Here is a 25206-nt window from a genome sequence, read left to right on the forward strand (position 1 = left end):
AAAATGCGCACTCGCCAACCACAAGTATAATGCACGTTTTCACTTGTAAATCATGCCTCTGCAGATCCAGTGATTCCTATGATGTTTGTCCAAGGATTCACCAAGCCAGTCTTGCTCTCATAAGTTCTCAAAAGACAGATCCATGAAAAAACAATACACCCCGATCATAGTGCAGTATGTTTATTCTGAAAATTTTCCCCATAAAATTGTTAAAATGAGCACTTAAATAAATAAATGGTGTTATGGTTAACAAAACACAAACAGCCGTACCAGATGTCACTGGCCGGCGTGCGTTCTAACAGCCCGAGGTGAAACCAGGTAATGACGTCAACTATGGCAAGAGTGCGGCCTCTACGCATTTCCCGATCCTCATGTCATGAAAGGTTCTGATTTCAATATATTGAAGATTAAAGTGACATTAATTTGTGTTTTTTGTTTTTTTTTAAATAACAAACATTTTATACTTAACAATGGTTTTGCACAGAGCAACCCCGATCCTACTATTCTCGGGTCCCCCGCCGTCGCTGAAGGCCCCTCCCTCCTGCCTAGTGCCCCCATAGAAAAGAGCTTGCTTTCACACACCTGGAGTGCAGCTCTGCTCCGCCCCTCCTCATTGGCTCACTGACTGCTATTGACAGTAGCAGGAGCCAATGGCTACCGCTGCTGTTTCAACCAATGAGAAGGGGGAGACCCGGTAGAGCCGAGGGTCTCATGCACATTGCTGGATCTAGATGGAGCTCAAGTACTCTTTGGGGGGGAGGGGGGCTGGAGGGCTGCTGCACAGGGAAGTTTTTTTAACTTCATGTATAGAATGCAGTTTCTAGTGATTGAGGTTACATCTCCTTTAATAGTACCAATTTACGAAATTGATGCTGTAGGCCAGGGATATGAAACGCAATTTCATATTAGGCCACATCAGCGTTATGTTTGCCTTTCTTTTTAACTGGCATAGAATTGCCCCCCCCCTTACATCACATTGCACCCCCCCCTTTACCTTGTGCTGCCACCAGGGGGAAGCTGGGAATCAAAGTGCAGAGTCTGGAGGAGGGCTGTAGTAGTTGCCATAGTCTGAATGCTGAGACCAGGGGAGGCTTAGAGGTGGGGGTGCTGCAGCTGCACAGAGGCGCATGCAGGATCTGTAGGAGGAGTGTCTTCCTATATGCTGCTGACTGCGGAGACGAGAGACAGATGAACCTCTTCATCCTCTCTGCTAGCAACTGCTGAGACAAGGAGGGGGCAGAGATGAGGAGGGGTCCTGCAGGTGAGGTGCGAGTGCCACATGAAATTTACTGGCGAGGCACATGTTTGACATGTGCTGTAGGCAATGCTTGAGGACATCGTTAACTGGATGTCAAACACAAACTGTTGGGTAAAATGCCCATTTTCCCAAGCCAGTTGACTAGACGGTGGTGACATCACAATAGCAGACATTTTTCTTAGTCAAGCCTGTATTCTATCAGTTCACAAGAAGCTGGTGATATCAGTGGGGCCTGAAGAACCTATTTTGCCTTGTGTGCTACCGACGACACTGGTCCCCTCACAAAATTTAGCAGAGTCTTGATTTGGTCTACAGAAGGGATGTGCCCCCTCCATGTGTGTGCCACATTTTTACATTTCATTACATTTTTTTTCCTTCATTTTTTTTTTCCATGTCATAGTCTATCTCCATCCCACACCGCATTTTAGCAGTGACAGAACTCAGATGAAAAACCATTTTCCTGCAGATGGGGTCACGGACTGTAAGCTAAATAGATAATAACAGCTAAAATGTGGGCTAGATGGAATGGAAAATGAAGACTAGATGTTGCAGACAGACGATTATTCAGATATTTGTGAGATGATGGAAGGTGATGGAGACGGCGAGGGGAGGATTGTGATTATTGTAATGGGTTGGCAGCATTGAAGTGGATCATGACACCACATGAAGCTTAATTAGGATGGGAAGTGATGCCTCCATAACTAAAGAAGTAGGGATTGAAAGGGTGCTTCTAAGAATTCCTTGCGCTCACCATGTGAACTCTTTCTCTACAGAGAGCATGCTACGGACAGCATCCAGCCCCGACAGCCTGCGTTCACGAACCCCTATGATTACCCCGGATCTGGAAAGCGGTACAAAGCTCTGGCACCTTGTCAAGAACCATGATCACCTGGACCAACGTGAGGGTGACAGAGGGAGCAAGATGGTGTCTGAAATCTATCTCACCCGCTTATTGGCAACAAAGGTAAAACAACAAAATATATATTAAAAAAAATGTTCTCACCCTTATTTATTGGTTTTCTTACCCAAAGTAATTATCTTGTAGCGCAGTAAAGAAAAAACCTGGGTAATCTGGGTAACATGAATTTAGTGCAATTAAATATTTTTTGCTTATTGCCTTGGAAGGAATGTATATCTGCAGATATATTTACAGGTAACTAGACTATATTTACTACATTGAAATGGTTTCACAATAATGAGAGAGTTTTGATAATAAATACTAGTTGGTAAATTCCAGATTTCGTGCATCTGCACAACGTTAACCCACTGTGAAGTCAAGGCATTACAAAAGTATGAGAAAGTCCATTAGTAACTGGGGCCATTGATCAGGTAAAAGGAACTTTGCTATGAGCTAGATTGGTCGGGTGGACAACTTTGGAACTAGCGCAATCACTGAGGTGCAGTGGACTTCAGTAGAAGCTAGGTCCGTCACTGAAGTGCAGTGATCTTCAGTAGAAACTAGAACCCTTACTGAGGTGCGGCGGACTTCTTTAGGAACTAGGGCTATCACTGAGGTGTAGTGATAGTGATCTTCAGTAGGAACTAGGTCCATCACTGAGGTGAGGTGGACTTCTTTATGAACTAGGGTCCATCGCTGAGGTGCAGTGATCTTCAGTAGGCAATAGATCCATCACTGCAGTGCAGTGGACTTCTTTGGAAACTAAGGCCATCACTGAGGTGCAGTGGACTTCCTTATAAACTAGGACCATCACTAAGATGCTGTGAACGTCTATAGGAACTAGGACCATCACTCTGAGGTGCAAAGATGTCCTCTGGGGCAATCACAGTGGTACAGGGAACTCTGCTAGGAGCTAAAGCAGTTACTGAGGCACAAGGACCTTTGCTAGAATCTAATGCCATCACAGAGGCACAAGGAACTTCGCAAGGGACTCTAGACCAGGGGTCTCAAACTGGCAGCCCTCCAGCTGTTGCAAAACTACAAGTCCCATGAGGCATTGCGAGGCTGACAGTTACAAGCATGACTCTGACAGGCAGAGGGATGATGGGATATGTAGTTTTGCAACAGCTGGAGGTCCGCCAGTTTGAGACCCCTGCTCTAGACCCTTTTACTAAGGTATAAGGAACTTTGCTAGGAACTAGGATCATCAATAATTTCAAGAAACTCTGATAAGAACCAATCCATGAATGAGGTATGCATAATGCACAGAGATCTAGGCCTATCACTGAGGCATGAGAACCTCTGCAATGAATTAGGACCATCGCTGAGGCTTAAGACCTCATTAATCAGTGTAAATATATTTTTCTTAGTGATCTGATAAACTCCAGCAGAAAAAAAAAACGGCTGTCAAGAAAGCAGACTGATTACATTTTTGCATGCCTCTTGTTGATAAAGCAAAAGCAGGCCCCTGCGTCCTCCTGCTAATGCACAGCCAATTTCCCACGGTGCCCCAGTGATGGCAGTGATTGGCGTTATAATTTAGCCGCTTCCCTGGATCAGCAGAAAGGAAGTCAGAAGAGAGGGAGTTGCAGGCTTTACAGCAGCAAATCGATGGGTTATGACACAAATTAACCGCTATTGTTTCGTAATGGCCGTATATGAATAAAAAGGAATCCATAAGAGGTTCTTTCAATAAACCCCCAGCCGTTGTTAAGACATTATGAAAACCCACATTAATTGCAGGTACTGTAAATATCGTCGTGTTATTTATATCCGCTCGTCTCCATACGTTTCGGGCCTCGGTTAGCGGGATATATATTTATTTAACAGGGAGCAGTATTTACGGCTTGCTTATGGATATTAATGGCTATAGGAAAGATTAATTCTTCCTTTAATGAGCTTTTCTGCGGACTCTGAACCTTCAGCAAATCTTCCTCGCTACATAACGTCTCCACGAGTGTAATAACTTGTAAGTCTACGGGGAATCTGCTCGTGCAACAACAAAATTAATTGCGAACGCGGGAGGAAATATTTAGGCGTATTCTGAAGGATTCCCGTTGTATTTGTAGTGCTCCCATAGGAAATACATGCTTTTATTCCCTTGCTGTGGATTCTGATGCATTTTATCTCTGCAAGGGAAGGATAATATAAAAAGCCTTATTGCTGCCATTTCGACTTATAGATGGATGTAAAGGCATCCTGGGGATGGTATTGTTTACTCTTGCAAGCACGCATTTGTAACACTATTTTGAAATATGTTCAAAGTGCACCTCAGAGCATGCTGCCTCGTAGGAGGGTAGGGAGTGTAGTCATGACTCTTATTATTTATATGTTGGTTTTTAATGTATTTTGGATGGGTGGTGCTAGGCTTTGCCACCTGGCACACTAAGCTTTGCTCATCAGAACATGCACAATAAGGACAGTTGTAAAGAACGTTATGGCAGTGTTCGGTATCAGTCAAGTTTTGAATTGGTGAACTTGTCACACCTAACTCTCGAATCTCTCAACCTAACTTCCCAATGCTGTCATAGAAATAGACAAGCTCCATGGAAAGGTGTAGAACTTATAGTGCAGTGCTACTACCTCCCAAACGCTCAGCGGCTGGACTACGGGTGCTCAGGTGCAGGTTGCTGTAGCCTTAGATACACATTGGAGTAATGAGAGAAGCTGGCAACACAGTACTTGATAAGGTTCATACACACGGTCGGACTTTTTGACAACAAACATGCAAATTAGCTGTTTTGGAGCAACATCCGACCGCGTGTACGCTCTATCGGACAAACTTTTTCTGTTTTCATCGGACTTTTGTTGGCTGTGCAAACGGACAAACTTTTTGACAACATAAGTCCGATGGAGCAAAGTCCGATCGTGTGTACGCAAAAGCATCAGACTTTTGTACAAGGTACAAACACGCATGCTCAGAACCAATGCAAAAGATCAGACTACAATACAGAAGTTGACCAAAGGTGGCGCTGGAGTCATTTAACGTCCTCTTTTGAAGTGTCGTCAGTACGTTGTGACGTCACTACGTTCGTGTTTGTTGTCAAAAAGTCAGATCGCGTGTATGCAATACAAACTTGTGGACCACGCCCTTTGTACAAAAGTCCACGAGAAAGTTTGTACAAAGTCCGATCGTGTGTATGAGGCTATAGTAAAATGTAGACTTTATTAAACAGTAGGGTGAAATACAGCCAACAAAGTCTGAAATGCTTTGATGTCAATGTATTCCACCCTACTGTTTAATAAAGCCTGTAGTTTATGGTCCAGTACCCTGTTGCTGGTTTCTTTCGTGGATCCAGTAGAACCAAAGATCAATACAATACTCTCACGGATCCAGTAGAACCAAAGATACAATAGTTTCATATCTTATTAGTCCTTGTTGTAATGTGTGTTTTTTTTTTTTTTTTTTGCATGGGACCGCCTTATTTTCTATTACATATGCAGGTTCTTTTACTTTGGGGGTTGTGTTTTACCGACCCTTCTCACAATGCAGTTCTATAAGTTGGCAGATTCATTGAAAACCAGACACTCCCTGTGTAGGTGATATCTCAACATGTAAGAGCGCTTCAGTAATCTCACTGAACCATGGAGAGCTCCCTCTAGTGGCTAGTCTACAAGTTTTTATGGCAAAATATGGAATAACAAGCTTGTAAAATGTGAAGTTCGTATAAAAAAAAATTACTTTCCCCTATGGCTCTATTCAGCTTCTTGAATTGTAAGAGAAGCCTTCATCGGGCCATATTTTCAGGTTTTTTCCTTATCTTTGCACAGCTGCTTTAAAGCAATATAAATGACATGGCATTAATGAGAGCTTTTTTATTTAAGTTAAGTTCCCAAAACATGGCCCATTGGGGGTAGTTACTTGAGGACTGAGGCTGAGAACCACTGGTGTAGCTGATGCAGGACTTCCTGGGATATTGCTGATTGCCCAGTGCTGCCATAAGCTCCCTACCCAGCGATATCCGATAATTCCTTCACCTCCCAAACGGAACAGTGGAAAAGTGAAAGGCGCTGGGGGAGGAAGGGTTAAAGCAAACCTGATAATTCAAACTAGATGCTCACAAAACTAAACAATGCTATCCCTTTAGCTCATGGATCTCTGATGCACAACATCCACTTGTATTGTTTTCTCTCTTCGACTCGGGTAATATTTAGCTCCAGCATGTGCGCAGTGAAGGGACAGCTTCCATTTTATATGGAGACGAGGGAGTAATTGCTCATCAGTCACACGCCTTTTCCAACCTGTTGGAAGATCTTTTGTGAGCGAAAACGAGCGCTGCTGACTCAATGGTGCTCGTTATCATTTAGCCATTTTTGCTTCTTTGTTTACAGTCCATTGTTCTTTAATGGCAACCTTGAAAAAAATGCTATCATCCATTTACTTATTTTACCTCAATATGAAAGAGGGGGAGGAATATAAATTTGTTAACTTCAAGAAAAATAAATATATATATATATATACAAATAAGTGATTGCATTTCAGCCACCAGACAGCCAATAAAGAGCACCTATCTTAGTGCAGAGGCAATTATGTAAATTCTAAGGAATCTTTTAAAGGGTAAGTTCACCTTTTAACAAAAAATAAATAAATGCAGATTTTTTTGCAAGTAAAAAAAAGTGCATTTAGTATTTTTTGTTTTGGGAGCCTGCAAAGCATTGCACCAGTGATCAGCAGATCACTGGCGCCATGCAGGAATTCTGCAGACCTGTCAGTTTATCTGTCTGCTCGTAACTCATACAGGCAAGCAGATACTCACGGACAAGAATTAATGAACTACCACGAGCGCTCACAGTGCCGTGTTAGTTCACTGAGAACTACAAGCCGACAGTCGCAAAGTTGTCGAAACTTGTAGTTTTCCATTCACAGAATACTGCAAATGAGTGATACGGCCATGTTTAAAAACAATTTGGACAGCTGTTTAGCTCTCCGAGTGGGGGACAAGTTACATCTTGAATATGAGTGTAACAAGTTACAAAAGGTGGACTTATTCCAGTACAGGCTTATTCCAGGTCAGTGGTTCCAGAAGTATTGAAGGAAAGGATAAGGATGACAATTAGCAGCTGCCATATGCCTGTCCTGATAGATCCCAAAGAGAAACTTTATTCACCCGCCCAACCTCATTGCTGGGTAGACCACAAAACGCATACAGTAGTGTACTCCATCACACCGCTTCTGTGTACTGGGTCCTGTGCCACCATCTTCAACCATTAGGACAGGCGGCCAGTGCCCCCTTACACATCACATTTTCTTCCTTTCAACTCCCTACTTTTCCTTCATGCTACCTTTTACTACTTATGACTAACATGACAACGCCTGGCCATGCTATCTGGATCAGCCTGTTGTGTATACGGCTACTTAGCCGTCTGTGGCTTGGGAGGGTGAAGCTCCACTTTGTGTAAAGCAATAATTCAATGAGTAGGCCATACAACCTTTGTAATACATTTTGAGACAACTTGATGAAAGAACATGCTCCTAGCAAGGGGCGATGTGATCATGAAGGTTACATAGGTACAAAGTTAATCTGGTTGAAAAAAGACACAAGTTCAACCAACAGGAGAAAAAAAATTTAAAACACACACAAATTGAAAACCTCCATATACATAATCCTATACCATTGATCCAGAGGAAGACCAAGCATGATCCAATTTGCTCCAGCGGGGGGGACTTCCTGATCCACGAGAGGCAATCGGATATTCCCTGGATCAACTTTACTTATAAATGTTAGTATCCAGTTTTATTATATGCATTTCGGGGCTAGATCATAAAATTATGTAGTGGTGACACCAAGGTTTAGTTTGGAGTATTTTGTTAAGAAGATACAAATGAATCAGACATTCAGATTCCAGCTCTCGTGTTTCAATCACACATCAAAGAACAATGATTACATCCAGTTGGTTGCTCTAGGTGTATCCTGTGATCTCATTGCTGTAAATCCTCATGGTTCTTGTTTCTCATCTCCAGGGCACTCTCCAGAAGTTCGTAGATGATTTATTTGAAACCATATTTAGCACAGCACATCGCGGCAGCGCACTACCTCTCGCCATCAAATATATGTTCGACTTTCTGGATGAGCAGGCGGATAAGCACCAAATCACAGATTACGATGTGCGGCACACATGGAAAAGTAATTGGTAAGTGACCTTCACTTTGGTTTCATGATGCTGATTGGAGACTGTTGACTGCACCAAGGAGAGGCGGTCTGTATAGTGTTCATAAACTCAGTCATTAAACATATGTAATAGGTTACTGCCAGGTGCTATAGAAATCCCTGAATTGAAGTTTAAACTTGCAGTCCCAGCTGCTTTGGGGTTACCATATGAGTGGGATGCTCTTGGCTCAGACCATACAGTCTACTACTGCTGCTTGTACAGTAACATACAAAAGAACGCCTAAGCCTACATCCAATGTGGATTGTTAGCCAAGTAACGCATTGAAAAAGTGAAGACAAAGAAAAAACGTTACGGTTTAGTACCAAATTGCATGCTTTGCCTGGAGTACGCCTTTCAGCTGTTCAGAGAACCCCTCAGAAGTCATTGAAAGTTGCCATAGTAGATTTTTTGAATAAAAGCAGCTTTACAGGTTAATTTCTCAGAAGAGTTTTCCATCTTCGCTCTTAAAAACTCTCCTTTCCTGTAACTTTCATCTTCAAAAAAAAGAGGCTATTTTCTCAGGAAGGTCAGAGTGATATTTCTGCAGTCTGTAGCTTCTCTCCTTTCCAGTGTCTCTTCAGGCAGAACCCCCCTTTTCTTCCTTTCACCTTTACTTGGTGATACAGCTGGGACTTTCCCCTCCCTGTGTTCCGGATGCGCCGGCTGCATTTTGCCGGCAATCCCTCTGTTTCCAGCCAGCGGGACATCCCTTCATATGACATTTGTAATATGGCAGATAAATTGCTTTTCTATGGTTCGGCGGCTGGCAGCAATTAGCAGCGGTGGCTGGGGAAATACATATATACTTATCTTAACCCATCAGTAGATACGAGGAGCGACTTTACTTTTACCGGGAAATTACCAATGACATCCAGGGGTTGCTGAGTGAAAACATGAGACATTAGCCAGGTTGCAAGAGGACATCTTGATCTCAGCAGTGAAGTGATATATTAGGTGTTACTGTATAAATCATCATATTGGTCATTGTAAGCGTTGTGATTGTAAGAAGAAAAAAAAAATACCGTATTTATCGGCGTATAACACGCACCTTCAATTTTAAGAGGGAAGTTTCAGGAAGAAAAACGTTTTTTAAAAATAAATCACTTTGAAACAAAATAATGGTCAGTGCCCATCTGCAGCCTGATGTGTGCCCATCTGCAGCCTAATCTGCAGCCTGAATGCAGCCTAATCTGTGCTCATCTGCAGCCTCAGTGCCAATCTGCAGCTTCAATGCAGTCTGATCTGCGCCCACCTGCAGGCTCACCATCTCTCATGCAGGAAATCACAGAGCCGTCATCTCCTGTTTACTCAGCTCTCAGTCATCAGCCGCGTACACAGTCCCACCTCCACCGTCGGCATTGGACCAGCTCCCGTGATTGACAGAACACTGGTCCAATGCCGGTGGTGGAGGCAGGACTGTGTGTGTGACGTCAGAGCCGATTATACAGGAGATGATGGCTCAGTGAATTCCAGCAGCACTCGTCCCCCTTATTGGTACGCTATCAGAGTATAATGCACCCGTGATTTGCCCCCTATTTTCAGGGGGGAAAAGTGCATGTTATACGCCAATAAATATGGTACGTTTTGAACGTAAACAGACATGGCCTTAGGCAGCCTGAATACTCACATTAAAATTGTGTTGACTTTTGACTTGTTCCATATCTTGGACTGAGTTAGTTTGGAGATCCTTAAAGTGGAGCATTAGTCAGAAAATTAAGTCCTGATGGATCACTCAGGCAGGCCTTTTTTTTTTTTTTTTTATAGGTATAGCTATGTAAAACATTAAAAATAAGTGCCTATACTGTGCAAAATCCAGTGATCTCACCCTGCACTGCACATGCTCAGTTGCTCTCTACTCTCGGCACTGTGCCTAAAATAAGAGCCACTAGAGGACCATCAGCTGACAGCTTTAATATTTACTGTTGGTGAAGGAGGTAGAAAGCAACGGGAATGACGCAGACTGAAGAGGGAACATAAATTAGGAAGGGAGAAATGTAAAGCAAGAGAGGCGACAGGACAAACTCTGCTGCCAGGGAGACAGAAAAAGTTAAATGGGAAAGTGGCTTAATTTATCTCCCTGATATGTTCTCCCTTCTCCATCATGGGCAATCTGTGAACCTTAGCATTGTAAAAACCTCTGTCAGCCAAGACATACAATCAAGGCTAGTAATGTACATATTTTATTTCAACAAAGCAACATCTAGTTTTTGAGACCAAGGTGAGGGGGAGCATTTCCAATAAGAAAGTTACTTCTCTGGGCTTCAACAAAATGGTGGCCTCCGGCAATCAGAAATGGGAACAATGCTGGAGACAATGTACAGCACCCACTAATTTTGGTAGCGGAATTATTCACGTGGAATGTATGTTCCTTTGTTAAAGAGCTTTGTGATCAAACTGTTATGGGTAAAGTTCCGCTCTAAATATGGTTTTCCCTTTCAGTTTACCCCTGAGGTTCTGGGTGAACGTCATCAAGAACCCTCAGTTTGTGTTCGACATCCACAAGAACAGCATCACGGATGCCTGCCTCTCAGTGGTTGCCCAGACCTTCATGGACTCTTGTTCTACGTCAGAGCACAAGTTGGGCAAAGATTCCCCCAGCAACAAGCTGCTTTACGCGAAGGACATACCTAACTACAAGAGCTGGGTGGAGAGGTAAGTGGATTTTAGTGATGTTACAGCATAATATAGGGGCAGCACAATGACTAAGTGGTTAGCACTTACATTTGTCATTGGTTTGAAATCCCAACCACGGCACTATCTGGCTGGAGTTTGCATGTTCTCCCAGTACCTGTGTTGGTTTCCTTCGGGTACTCTGTCTCCTATGCTCCCGAGACATTCTGGTAGGTTCTTTTTCCCTAGTATAGATGAATGGGAATTAGGGACCTTAGATTTTAAACTCCCAGAGGGCAGGGACTGATGTGAATTTGTTATACATGTGTACAGTGAGGAGGGGGGGGGGGGGGGTGTATTTGATCCCCTGCTGATTTTGTACCTTTGCCCACTGACAAAGAAATGTCAGTAATGTATGTAATTTTAATGGTAGGTTTATTTTAACAGTGAGGGACAGAATAACAACAAAAATATCCAGAAAAAAACATTTTAAGAAAGTTATAAATTGATTTGCATTTTAATGAGTGAAATAAGTATTTGACCCCTTTGCAAAACATGACTTAGTACTTGCTGGCAAAACCCTTGTTGGCAATCACAGAGGTCAGACGTTTCTTGTAGTTGGCCACCAGGATTGCACACATCACAGGAGGGATTTTGTCCCACTTCTCTCTGCAGGTCCTCTCCAAGTCATTAAGATTTAGAGGCTGATGTTTGCTAACTCCAACCTTGAGCTCCCTCCACATATTTTCTATGGGATTAAGGTCTGGAGACTGGCTAGGCCACTCCAGGACCTTAATATGCTTCTTCTTGAGCCTCTCCTTTGTTGCCTAGGCCCGTTTGTTTTGGGTCATTGCCATGCTGGAATACCCATCTACGACCCATTTTCAACGCCTTGGGTGAGGGAAGGAGGTTCTCAGCTAAGATTTTGACGGTACATGGTCCCGTCCATCTCCCCTTTGATGCATTGAAGTTGTCCTGTCCCCTTAGCAGAAAAACACCCCCCAAAGCATAATGTTTCCACCTCCATGTTTGATGGTGGGGGTGGTGTTCTTGGGGTCATAGGCAACATTCCTCCTTTTGCAAACACTGCGAGTTGATGCCAAAGAGCTGGATTTTTGGTATCATCTGACCACAACACTTTCACCCAGTTCTCCTCTGAATCATTCAGATGTTCATTAGCAAATTGCAGACAAGCCTGTACATGTGCTTTTTGAGTGGAGGGACCTTGCGGGCGCTGCAGGATTTCAGTCTTTCATGGTGTAGTGTGTTACCAATCGTATTTTTGGTAAATATGGTCCCAGCTGCCTTGAGATCATTGAAAAGATTCTCCCTTGTAGTTCTGGGCCGATTCCTCACCATTCTCATGATCATTGCAACTCCACAAGGTGAGATCTAGCATGGAGCCCCAGACCGAGGGAGAGTGACCATTTTATGTTTCTTCCATTTGCGAATAATCGCACCAACTGTTGTCACCCTCTCACCAAGCTGCTTGGCAATGGTCTTGTAGCCTATTCCAGCCTTGTGTGGGTCTACAATCTTGTCCCTGACATCCTTGGTCTTGGCCATGGTGGAGGGATTGGAATCTGATTGCTTCTGTGAACAGGTGTCTTTTATACAGGTAACAAGCTGAGATTAGGCGCACACTCCATTTTAAGAGACTACTCCTAATCTCAGATTCTTACCTGTATAGAAGACACCTGGGAGACAGAAATCTGATCCGATTTACTAGAGGATCAAATACTTATTTCACTCATTAAAATGCAAATCAATTTATAATTTTTTTTTAAATGTGTTTTTCCGGATACATTTTTTTGTTCTGTCTCTCACTCTTAAAATAAATCTACCATTAAAATTATCGACTGATCATTTCTTTCTCAGTGGGCAAACGTACAAAATTAGCAGGGGATCAAATACTTTTTTCCCCTCACTGTAAAGAGCTGTGTAAATTGATGGCATATATAAGTACCTATAATAAATAATATAGACCAGACATCTGTCTTGACAAAATGTTACAATTACTTCTTTCAGGTATTATGCTGACATCGCCAAAATGCCCGTAATAAGCGACCAGGATATGAGTGCATACCTGGCCGAACAATCAAGGCTACACCTGAGCCAGTTCAACAGCATGAGTGCCCTACATGAAATATACTCCTACATCACTAAGTACAGAGACGAGGTGAGCACCAATTGTGGGATCTATAAAAATTATTGTTCTTACTGTCTTAGAGTTCCTGACCCTACCATAGCCATCGAAGGACTTCCAGTGCCTGGGGGAGATATATATAAAAAAATAAAAAACAGCGCTAAATTTTAAAGCAAAACATTTTAAACATAGGACTATAAGGGTCCTTTCACACGGGGCGGATCAGTTCTGATCCGCCCCGTGGATATCCGTTTGCTCAGCGGGGATCACTCCGCCGATCCCCGCTGAGCAGGGAGATGACAGCTCCGTCTCTGCACACTGCGCAGGGACGGACCTGTCACAGCGCCGCTCTCCCCTATGGGAGATCGGATGACGACGGACCACAGTGCCCGTCGTCACCCGATCCGATCCGCAGACGGATGGAAAAATAGCTTTTTCCTCCGTTACACTTTTTCGGATCGGAGCGGGTCGGATGTCAGCGGACATGTCACCGCTGACATCCGACGCTCCATAGACCTCTATGGAGCACCCGTTCAGGTCCGCCTGAAAAACTGACAGGCGGGCCTGAACGGGACGTCAGTGTGAAAAAGGCCTAAATCTATGTGTGACTGTGCACATGTAAACATTCCATTAATCAAAAAGGTGCATACAAATTGCCACAGTTCATCTGTTATCTGAATGTGCATTCACCTGCCAAAGAGGAGACTCCACCACCATTGACAGAAGCCTCTTACCAAATAGGATAAAGAAAAGCGAAAGTGGTCTGCGAGACTTTATATAGTGATTGGCCTCATTTAAAGTAAATATGTGGGATATAAAACAGTGTTGCTTTTGTGGGTTCCAACAAAGGGGGAGTTTTTGAATGAGACATGTATACCCAAAAGCAGTCTTGGCAAAGAACATTTTATTATACCATGTATAACCTACTGAATTACACAAAAATGCATACACGCAAGGCATGCTAAAAACCACATGTAGATATTGACGCCATGGTACTCTGCATATCATAATGTAAAAACAAGTGTTGCACAACATGGGCCACTGGAAGGGCTGAATGATTTTGGAAAGTCTAGAGTAAAACAAAATAAGAGACATAAAATCATCTGTATGGACATCATGCATCTATGTAAGTGCGACGCGTTTCGTTGGGGTATACCAAATCTTCAGGGGCGAATGCTGATCTATAAAGAAACATAACCCTATGGTATAATATTGTAACTGAATAATAGGAATAAATAATGTGTAAGGGACAGGATGGACATCCCTATAGATACTCACGTCAACTGCATAGATGTGAACAGAGGATCAGAGCCGTTAAAAAGATTTGGCACCTGAGGTAGGGACAAGCAGGGAGCACTGTGGATTCACCAGGTTAAATGTGCGTGTGTATCTGGGTGATGGTGATCCTTATCGCTTACCAAATAGGATGAACTATAAAAATTATAAATGGTCAAACACTCTAGTTGTATGATCATCCAATGGCTTCCTGGTAGGCACTAAGGAGCACACATGAAGTACGTTAAAACTTGAACTTTTATTTAAATCCAATCACTGTACTCATGTCACAAATACTCAAAGTAACATTGCGGTCTCGTCGCGCTCTTAGAATAGCAATAGCAGGCTGATGGCTTACATTGGACTTCGATCTGCACTTGTGCTTGATGTCATGTCTAGGCCATATATATTTATTATAAAAGATGCAACAGGTAGTACAAGACCTCGCTTCAGGGGGCAGAGCTAGTAATGCTGTTGGGGATCTCTAGGATCCCTGAGAGATTTAAGAAGTTGAGCTGATGTAACCTTCCTGTGTTAGGTCTGGTTTAACCTTCCGTTGTTTAAGTAAATGTTTAATTAAAACACAGATTCTTGGTTGTTATATATTGTGATATTGATGGCCAGTCCATGCTGTGAGAACATAACTGTTATATGCACACAACGTTCTTTAGTGGACACAAGCTACCTATAATTGGAGGAGAGCCATGGACCCAAGTCTGGTCACTGATTTGCACTATGCAATAGAACTGCCAAAAAAAAAGGTCTTGTCACATCCAACCAGCATTCACATATAATAATAGAGGGCTTTGACCATCTGTTGACCCTCTGCACACTACTATAACTCACTTCCTTCTATACCAGCTTGATAATAGTATTTAGGCCATCATAGAATAGGAAGGACATACATGATCAGGTCAATTTGCAGCCATGTAGCTTTTCATTTGGTTCCCAGTTATTAACGGACAATCCACAACCGTCGGGAACACGCACAAGTAGCAGGCATCTCTAATTGACTACCTACTGTGGAGTGCACATATACTAGGAACTGGACTGCTGTAGGTCACATTAGAGGGAATTGGGTATGATGGTACAGTACACACTTTTGTGTATATCCACATTGAAGCTATACCTGTTCTATTTAGTACAGTCAGTGTGAACTGACTTACAAAAGGTAGTCCGATCCCAAGACATTCATCTCACTTCGTTACTTTGCTAAAAAAAAAAAAAAATTAAATACCAAGGTACACCCGTCAGACCATGTCCTCTTTATCTTGGTTGAACTTTCATATTTAGTGTCATCAGCACAGGCATAATTCCTGCTATTAAGATGATGATAATTGTATTGGTAATTTATGAGTCAGTAATAGGTGTTGTGACAGCCACCAAATGTCAAAAGGGGCAGCAATTAGGAGTAAGCAAGGACATGATTATGTAGTTGGAGGGGGAGTGCTGATTGCTGCTGTCAGATCATATAGTATGAACATACAGGAGGGGGGGGGGGGGGGGACGAGTTTCAGAAACTTGCTCAGGTCAGATGCACTTTAAAAAGTGATCCTGCTGCCAGACCATTCATTTCAATAAAGATCTTCCCATATGATTATATGAAGATCTTTGCATGTAGGTATACAAAGTGTTGGTTGACTTTGTATCTTTTCAACATCACTGTCTCCTAGTTTCCATTTGGGAGACAGGGAACACGGGCTATACTGCTTACTATTCACCATAAACTCAAATGACACAGCCCTATCTCCGGAACTAAAGGTGCAAATACTTGCCAAAGTTCCAACAGTCCAATGCCAATAAGGTCCCTCGCAAGCATACTCTATGGGCTTCTACGGGTGCTTGTCTTCGGCTGTTTTGATTAGATAGCACGGGATGATGTAACTCTTATGTGTGCGTGCTGCAGGCAAGCATCCCATGTAAGTGTTTCTTGGTTGTCTTCGCACCTTGAAAGTGGTTCTAAAATCAGGTGTTTTATTTTTTTATTTTTACCTTAAAGTGGAGGGCCACCCTGAAAAAAAAACAATACATTAAAAATTAAAAAAAAAAATGAATTTTTTTTTTTTTAAAACATCCTAATCTGCCTCTTCCTCCTCCGCATAAATCTTCTATCTTCTCTCCTCCGTGCGGCGTCTTCTGGGTAATGGGTCACGCTGTGTTCTGGGAACTGTGTGTCCCAGAACACAGCGCGCCCCCATTCACAAAGCGCTGCGCGACTCGCGCATGCGCAGTAGGAAACGGGCAGTGAAGCTGCAAGGCTCCACTGCCTGTTTCCCTTAGCCAAAATGGCGGCGCCGGGACCCGAGGGACGGGTCAGCCTCGGGCGGCCAACATCGCGGGCGCCCTGGACAGGTAAGTGTGCTTATTAAAAGTCAGCAGCTACAGTGTTTGCAGCTGCTGACTTTAAATTTTTTTTTTTTTTAAACTGGCCCTCCTCTTTAAAGTGGTTGTAAACTGCTGAGAAAAACAAAACAAAAAAAAAAAAACCTGCAAGTCAATGGCATAATGTGCCTAGGGTTAAACAAATCCCTCTCAGCGGTGTCCAGTCACCACTAAGAGGGCTGACATATCCACCCGATCCTTTCTTCCGGGATCGCAAGCTCTGCCGCCGTGAGTGACCAGTGCTGCATTTTACCTGCAGGTAAGCCTTCTTATAGGCTAACCTGTAGGTAAAAATAACAAAGCGGGGTTTACGACTGCTTTAATGTATACTAAGCCTTCTGTGAGCAGATTCCTCCCTCCCCCTTAGTCCCACTTATACTTGCCTAAACCCAATGTTTATCCAGTGCTGTGTACCGCTGGGTTTAGAGGTATGGATTTTTGTTAAATAACTACTCCCCCAAAAAAAAAAATCACCAATTTTTTTTTTTTTTTTTTTTTTTTTTAAAGGAACTTTTATGCTAAATTCACATTGGTTCTCATATTTCTGTTTCAGATATTAACTGCGCTGGAAAAAGACGAACAAGCAAGGAGGCAGCGGCTACGAAGTAAATTGGAACAAGTTATCGACACAATGTCGCAGAGCAGTTGAAGTCCATTATGGCCGCACTCCAGGGTCTTGGTGGTAACTGAGTGAAACGAGGGACCGCTAAAACTTGACCACACTCCCAACGCATGTGGCCTTGACAGACTGCAGAACTGTTCTGGAACTATCTTGAAACACATGAACAAAAAAAAAAAATTAAAAAAAGAAGAAAAAAAAAGCTTACATGTACATAAAATAATTTAGAGAACATTTCAAAGAATGACATAGAATCCTTTATAAACAGTTTTACGGACCCCTTAAAGTTCAGTACAAAAAAAAAATATATAGATTTAAGACCACGTCAGCTGCCTGTTCAAAGGGGAAGCCGGTGCTCATGGCGGAGTAAACAGATGAAGATGGAAGGACTGGACTTTGTACGACCTTCTAGAAGGCTGAAGAAACTTTTGCCCACCTCCTCCCTCCCCTGCATAGACAGGCAGCCGCTACGCCCTCCAAAAAAAAAGAACAACCTCTCTCTCTCTTTGGCTTTTTGCCACCTAGTGTTAAACTGCTATATTTGCACAATTTATTGAAATTTCGGGGTTTTTACAGAAATAAAAAAATAAATAAAAAAGCAATCGAGGAGAGAAAGATCTTTAAAATGGTTTAAGGGCGTTCTGGAAGACGGAAGAAAAGCTTCAAGCGTGTCCCATGGATTTCCCAGCGAGAAGGACAAAATTATTCCAGAACCTTTCATATTTTTCTAGACTATATTATGTGCCATGTTTCATTTCAATGTTTTAGTGAATAAAAATGCAAAAAAAAAAATGAATTTATGGAAAAATCGAGCTTTGCAAGTTGTTGGAATGAAAAGGATCAAACCACCGTCCAGTTTTGAGGGGGGTCCTGTGCTCAGAGATGGAGAGAGTATATAACGCATTTCAAGTTTTCTTACTAAACCCCGTCTGTTACTTTGGAATGAATTGTGAGTTTTATGTTACAATTATTGTTGGCTATGTTTCAGATTTAAAGAGAAAAAAAAAAAAAAATCTATTAAGGCTACCGGAAGCACATGCAGATTCACGGCACCTGTTAAGCGAATGTAAATAATACAGATTGGCTAGCGAAGCGAGTCCCAGAATGCTTTGCTGCCGTAGACAACCATGTGGGCATTAAACTATAGAATCTGTGGACAGAAGTTACAAATGAATGATACAGGGTACCAAAGTGTCACTTGGTTTAGTTAACCTCCTGGTAATTTATTGAGCACTGCGGATCTTGTACTGTTGCATATGATGGGTTGTAGTAAATATTTGGAACACCCCTGAAATTTTTTTTTTAATGTAATATTGACAGGACGAGGTTAAATGCCAGAGCTGCTTTTGAGTATTCCAACTATACCTTGCATGGGCAGGCTATGTTCTCTACCTGTCCGCGACATTTGTCTAATCAATGGGAGGAGTCGGCAAACCACTGCAGATCAATAAAGACTGTTTATTTCTGATTAATTACATATACAGGATTGTAAAATGTTGAAAGAATATGTCTAATTCATAATGTCCTTATTTTGAGTCACTCACCCACCCAATAGAATAGGACTCTGGTGGCTAAGAAAGCATTTAAGTCATAGAAAGCCAAGCTACTATCCCATTTAGAAATTGGCAATTCTTTCTCTCTACCCTGCTTAGGCAAGCATTTGTAGTAGATTGATGGCACTAGAACCTTAACAAAATAGTGAGTGACACTTTGTTACTCAAAATGCATATTGTTTTGATGATGATGTCCCCATGGGGCATCAGGATAATGAAAGTGATGAGTGAGCCAAGGAACCATCACAGTAACTCAGGATATGAAGACAATAGTTTGTTCAAAGTGATTCTTGATTAGAGTCCAAACATCGAACTGGGAAAAAAAAACCTTATCTTGACCTCCCCTATTGTTGGGTATACCCAGTTGATGTTTGGGTATACCCAACAATAGTGGAGTCCAAGCTAAGGCTTTTTCCCAAACATCAACTGGGTATATCCAACAATAGTGGAGTCCAAGCTAAGGCTTTATCCCAAACATCAACTGGGTATACCCAACAATAGTGGAGTCCAAGCCAAGGCTTTATCCCAAACATCAACTGGGTATACCCAACAATAGTGGAGTCCAAGCCAAGGCTTTATCCCAAACATCAACTGGGTATACCCAACAATAGTGGAGTCCAAGCCAAGGCTTTATCCCAAACATCAACTGGGTATACCCAACAATAGTGGAGTCCAAGCCAAGGCTTTATCCCAAACATCAACTGGGTATACCCAACAATAGTGGAGTCCAAGCCAAGGCTTTATCCCAAACATCAACTGGGTATACCCAACAATAGTGGAGTCCAAGCCAAGGCTTTATCCCAAACATCAACTGGGTATACCCAACAATAGTGGAGTCCAAGCCAAGGCTTTATCCCAAACATCAACTGGGTATACCCAACAATAGTGGAGTCCAAGCCAAGGCTTTATCCCAAACATCAACTGGGTATACCCAACAATAGTGGAGTCCAAGCCAAGGCTTTATCCCAAACATCAACTGGGTATACCCAACAATAGTGGAGTCCAAGCCAAGGCTTTATCCCAAACATCAACTGGGTATACCCAACAATAGTGGAGTCCAAGCCAAGGCTTTATCCCAAACATCAACTGGGTATACCCAACAATAGTGGAGTCCAAGCCAAGGTTTGATTCCAGGGTGGGTATACCCAATTAATGTTTGGAATTAAATCTTACCTTCGACTCTAATATTTTAATGTGGTGCTATGATTCTAGATTCAAACATAGACAGGCATTTTGTTCCGTAATCCCAATTTAACTTATGAAGTAGCCATTTATAGGATGGTGCTTTAAAATAAAAAATGAGGTTAGACAAAGATGTAGTCCCCCTAGAACAGAGAATGTACTGTTAAATATTCATGGAACTTTCCCACTTAAAAGTACTCTGCTATTTTCAACTCAATATATTTTACAGAATAAAAAAAAATTTTAATGAAAGCCGCTTTTTTTTTTACCCTACTACCTCAAGAGGTGGCCGGAGTTTGGATAACTCCGTTAAGCAATAACATATTTTTACAATCACAGCTTTGGACAATATCATAATTATCAGCTGCTTCCATTTCTCTTTCCCTTTTAATCTTTCTTATCAAGGTGATGCTATGCTGGTCCCCTGTCCGCTAACCATACTAGACTGTGTTTTGATGGCTGAGAATACAAAATAGCCAGTATACAGTTTCCCTTTTTTTCTTTGGTACTGCTTGTGCCAGCAAACCTTGTTGCAGTCTGGAGTAAAGTAATGGGGTCACAAAAGCAGCTGCCAAATGGTTAGCGGTCCCTAGAAACAGGTGTCTGCTGGCACTAGGCCCCAGGTGACCATTGCTTCCATGGTGTAATTTTTTGAAAATCCCTTTCTGGTGGCTATGTCAACCTTGTACAATATGGATACATTGTAACGGGTCAACTTGCACCTATTTTAAGGTAAACAGCCTGAAGGAAGATCTTTGGCGTTAAATAGTCTACATAACCCTAACGGGCACTTCAGGTCCTTGTAGGTCAGTGATTCTCAACCAGGGTTCCATGAAACCCTAGGGTTCCTCCAGAGATTGCTAGGGGTTCCTTCAGCATTGGGCCATTTCTGCCTCTTGGATAAATTCCCACCGACACATTGATCTTTTTAGCTATCTGTAAGGAGGTAATTCTTCCCACTGACCATCACACTAATGTATCATGAGTTGTAGATTACTAATTTTTAGCAGGGGTTCCTCGAGACTGGAGAACTATTTCAAAGGTTCCTCTGTGTTAAAAAGGTTGAGAGAGGCTGTTGTAAGTGATTGACAGAAGACCATTCTCCCCCCTTTCTTGCCTATCCACTTTCTCCAAAAGCAGAATGAGAAGGTGCGCAGGTTCCTAAGAGAAACCATTCTGATAAATTATATTTTGGGATCTCAATGCTACTGATAATTCCCCTACCCATGTGCATTTCCCCAGGTTTTTTACCACTTTCTTCCTTCCTGTTCGGGTAAAACCAGGCCCTCCGCTGTACTCAGTGATGTTTTGTCTTTATGAATGGGTAGATTTGCTACTCAAAATTGTCTTTTTAAGTTGTCTGTACTCTCCCGTAGAACAAGCCCCATCCATCCTCAGTCAAGAGGATGGCTGGGCTGTCTGCAGACAGTTCTCTGCCTGTCTGATATATGGGTCGATTAGAAGGAAACAAACATCAAACGTTCAGAAGCTTTTATGCATCTTTTAAATGTAATAAATCCCTAGCCGGAGCATGTAGGTTGGCTTCTTCGTGGATCTGTTTACTGGATACACAGGAGAAACTTTCCGCTCTTTGTTGACAAGGGAGCAATCTGCTTAAAGGGAGGTTAGGAATATCAAATGGAATCCCTTTATCTCTATAGTTCTCTTTCTACATTGACCATTTAATGAGTTTTGCTCAATATTTTCTGGCTCTACCCTTATTGTCTCTTGGGGTGAATGCAAGTTAACATGACTTCACCCTTCAGCTAAAATGGATTTGCAGGTAACTGATTAGGGCAGGTCCTAGATGATACAATTTTCTTTCCTGCAACCATGGGTTGCAAGGAATAAAATCATTGTTGATGAGGGAAATCTCTGCCGGTGGGGTGAGGGGAGCCATCGCTGCCAGAAGAACGGTGATTATTACTAGCAGCTGTAGCCACTGGCAGTAAATCGCATCCTAAAAATCTGACATGCTGATTGTACACAAGTCAATTGAAGGTACAGTCAACCTTGACTTACATGATTTGAATTGCGGCCGGTCCCTGCTGAACGGCTAAGATTCAAATCGTCTATGGCTGGCTTAAAATATTTGTTAGGTAAAATCATTGTTTAGTTGCACAACAACCCTGCCAGACTTTAAGATGGTTGAGAAGAAAAATGAAAACTTTCACCTGTGCAAATTGAAGGTTATATTCTACATGTATGATATCCTGAATTTCAGTGATCAGGCAAAAAGCCGTGACTAGTACTGGTAAACGTGAGTTATTAGCAAATAATAATGGCCTTTGCCCATAGACACATAGAAGTACCTTATGGAAAGCAGTGGGGGCTTGGCAAACAGACCTGAGACATCTACACCCCCCCCTTTTTCGCCGGTTGCTGGCTCGCTTGGCACATACCCCCTCTGATTGCTGCTTCTCCTCCAGGCCAATCGGGTCTTAGGACCTGCTTCCTGATTGGCCGGGAGGAGAAACAGAAAGACATTAGCGAATATTAATTCACTAATGTCAAACAACTGGGTAGGCTCAGTGCGCAGTGCTCTGCCCCCCCCCCCCCCCCGAGCACACCCTTTTTTTTTAAGCCAATTAGAGCCTCAGGCTCTAATCATGTGCTTAAAAAAAAAAAAAACATTGAAATCCATGCATCCAGCACCCTGCATGTATATTAAGGGCTTGCGCCCAATATGTACGGGCAGCCACTGATGGAAAGGGGTTCTAAGAACTGCACAAACAAGACAATCCAATTTGTAAGAAGATAACAAATAAATTGTAATTGATACTTTGTAAGGAGATAACTGCAACAAGCCACACTTTCTAAGGCACCTGTTTCTAGACACAACCTAAATATAGGCAAGAGAAGTGTACAATAACATTGCAATTCACCCAAAGGACTTTAGCACTATTTCTATCAACCAGGACAGTTTCTACTTCCCTCGCTTTAATATAATTTTTTTTATAAAAGCTGATGTTTATTGTTTGCACCAAATATCAGGTGGGGTAGTAAACTAGGGTGAAATGGATACACATGACAGCCGCAGCAGGTGACATGGACCTCATATAAGACCATTGGAGGTTGTCACCTGGATAAGAGGAACCCGCGTCTTCCCAAAATATCAGCTGTGGGACACGGAGGACCCATTTACGTCTTTGTGGTACATTGACATGTTCTATGTCATGGTTTGCATTGTGACAGCCCATTGGGCTCCCTATGCACTCCGGCCTGGATATGACCCCCCCCCCCCCCCCCCTTTAATGCATTGCTTTACCATTCAAAATTATATGTGCATTACCATGATGCAGAAGTGTAAATTGGTATAGAAGTTCAGCTCTGCATAGAAACCAATCAGCTTCCAGGTTTTATTGTCAAAGCTTAATTGAAGAAGCTAAAGTTAGGAGCGGATTGGCACCATGCACAGCTGCACCAGAGGAGTGTACCAGTTTTAGTAAATCTCTCCCCTCCTTGAATATTGGTCTTTCTTGGCTTTAAGTTTTTCACCAATTTGCAGTAGAACCTATGGGCTTTGGTTTTTGGCCTGCCTAACAGTCTTGCAGTGTTTGTACCGACTTCTCCAGTAATTATGGGCTTCAAGTCCAGCTCCAGCTAAAACATTCCAAAACTGTAGATAGAGTGGGTAAGAGCAACAACCTCTTTTTATTGTATCCATTGGGTAGATTTCCTCACGCTTCCTGTTGTGGTGACTGTATAGGACAAACCCCCCCACCACCACTGGCATAGGATGCCACAACACAAGCATTTTTCTCTTATGTTCATTGGTGGACATAGCTCTACAAAATCTTAAAACATAGCGTGTTAATCGCCACCTGTGGTAAAGATTCAGAGGAGCTGTGTCCATCAACAAGCTCAGAAAAAGGGATTTTACGGTACCAAAAAAATCAAATTTTCTCTTGCATTCATTGATGGACACTTCTAAACTTGACTGTAGGCAGCGATATAACCCTAAGGTCAAGATTCTGTAGAGCTATGTCCGTCAATGAGCTCAGAGAAAGGAATTTTTTTTTTTTGTTACCATAAAATTCATTTCTCTGAGTTCATTGACAGACACAGCTCTACAGAATCTTGACCTTAGGGTTATATCGTTGCCTACAATCAAGTTTTGACTTTAGGGTTATATTGCCGCCTACAGTCAAGTTTAGAAGAGCCGTGTCATCAATAAAAGAAAATGGGGATTTTACGGTAACAAAAAAAAAAATCCTATTTTCTTTTACGTTCATTGACAGACACAGCTCTTCTAAGTTTGACCATAGGTGGCAATATAACCCTAAAGTCAAGATTCTGTAGAGCTGTGTCTGTCCATGACCTCAGAGAAATAATTTTACGGTTAGTAACAAAAAACTTTTTTTTTTTTTTTTTTTTTATTGCAGTGCTGAAGCACCAGGACATCAGATTGTGTTACTGCTGTGTCCTATCCCAGTAACACCTTTTGCCCTTCTGGTGTCACAGGGACAGGAAATGACCCCCATAAGGGTCACAGGCATCCAGAAAACCCTGAAAGAGGAGCTCCTAATTCTTCCTCAGTCTAACTACAACTGAATAGGTTTTACCTGGAGTTGGGTTTTAAATTATTATTATTATTTTTTTTTTATATAGAGGCTTTCCTATTGTTGAACCCCCACAGTTCTGTTCAGACCATTTATATTGCTCTTCAGCTCCAGTCAGTCTCTATCTAGCATACTTGTCCAATTAACCCCTCCATTGCTGCAGCCAATAGGATCAGTAGCTGAATTCAGTCTGGCAAAAAAAATAAAAAATCGAACAAACAAAAACTCTCCCTGCTGAGCCATCCCCTGTAAATATCTTACTATTTTAATGTTGCTCAGATTTAGTACTTGTAAATAAAATCCTCGCATCACAAAAGAGATTAAACATTTTTGCTAAATAAAACCAGCTGGTGTCTATTTTTCGTGTGTGTGGTTTTCTGATAGAGGGAGACTGCTCTCCAAAGTGGCAAAAAATAAAAATAGGAATGCAAATAGCATAAAGGTCTGTTTTACCATATCTGCATGTTTAGCCATCCTAAGTACATGGCGATGGAGGGAGATCTCCATTGATAGGGTAAGTATTCTCTGTTGGGAAGACAGGGGTGGGGGCTGCAACCTTTTCCACTTGAAG

The 25206-nt window shown here is 42.3% G+C and overlaps 1 protein-coding gene across 1 annotated transcript in view; it reads left to right on the forward strand.

Moving 5' to 3' along the window:
- PLXNA1 (plexin A1) overlaps positions 1-24978 on the forward strand; it is a gene marked incomplete in the record, with an annotated part of 497669 nt that extends 472691 nt beyond the window's left edge. The window contains 5 exon segments of the mRNA XM_077451741.1: positions 2032-2222; positions 8119-8288; positions 10746-10958; positions 12945-13095; positions 17273-24978. Coding sequence (XP_077307867.1) covers positions 2032-2222; positions 8119-8288; positions 10746-10958; positions 12945-13095; positions 17273-17368 — 821 coding nt within the window.
- Between the last annotated feature and the right edge of the window lie 228 nt (positions 24979-25206).

This window comes from Lithobates pipiens, unplaced genomic scaffold (genome assembly GCF_037356315.1).
Source record: "Lithobates pipiens isolate NorthernLeopardFrog02 unplaced genomic scaffold, aLitPip1_a1.2 Scaffold_23, whole genome shotgun sequence".
In the NCBI taxonomy this organism is placed as follows: Eukaryota; Metazoa; Chordata; class Amphibia; order Anura; family Ranidae; genus Lithobates; species Lithobates pipiens.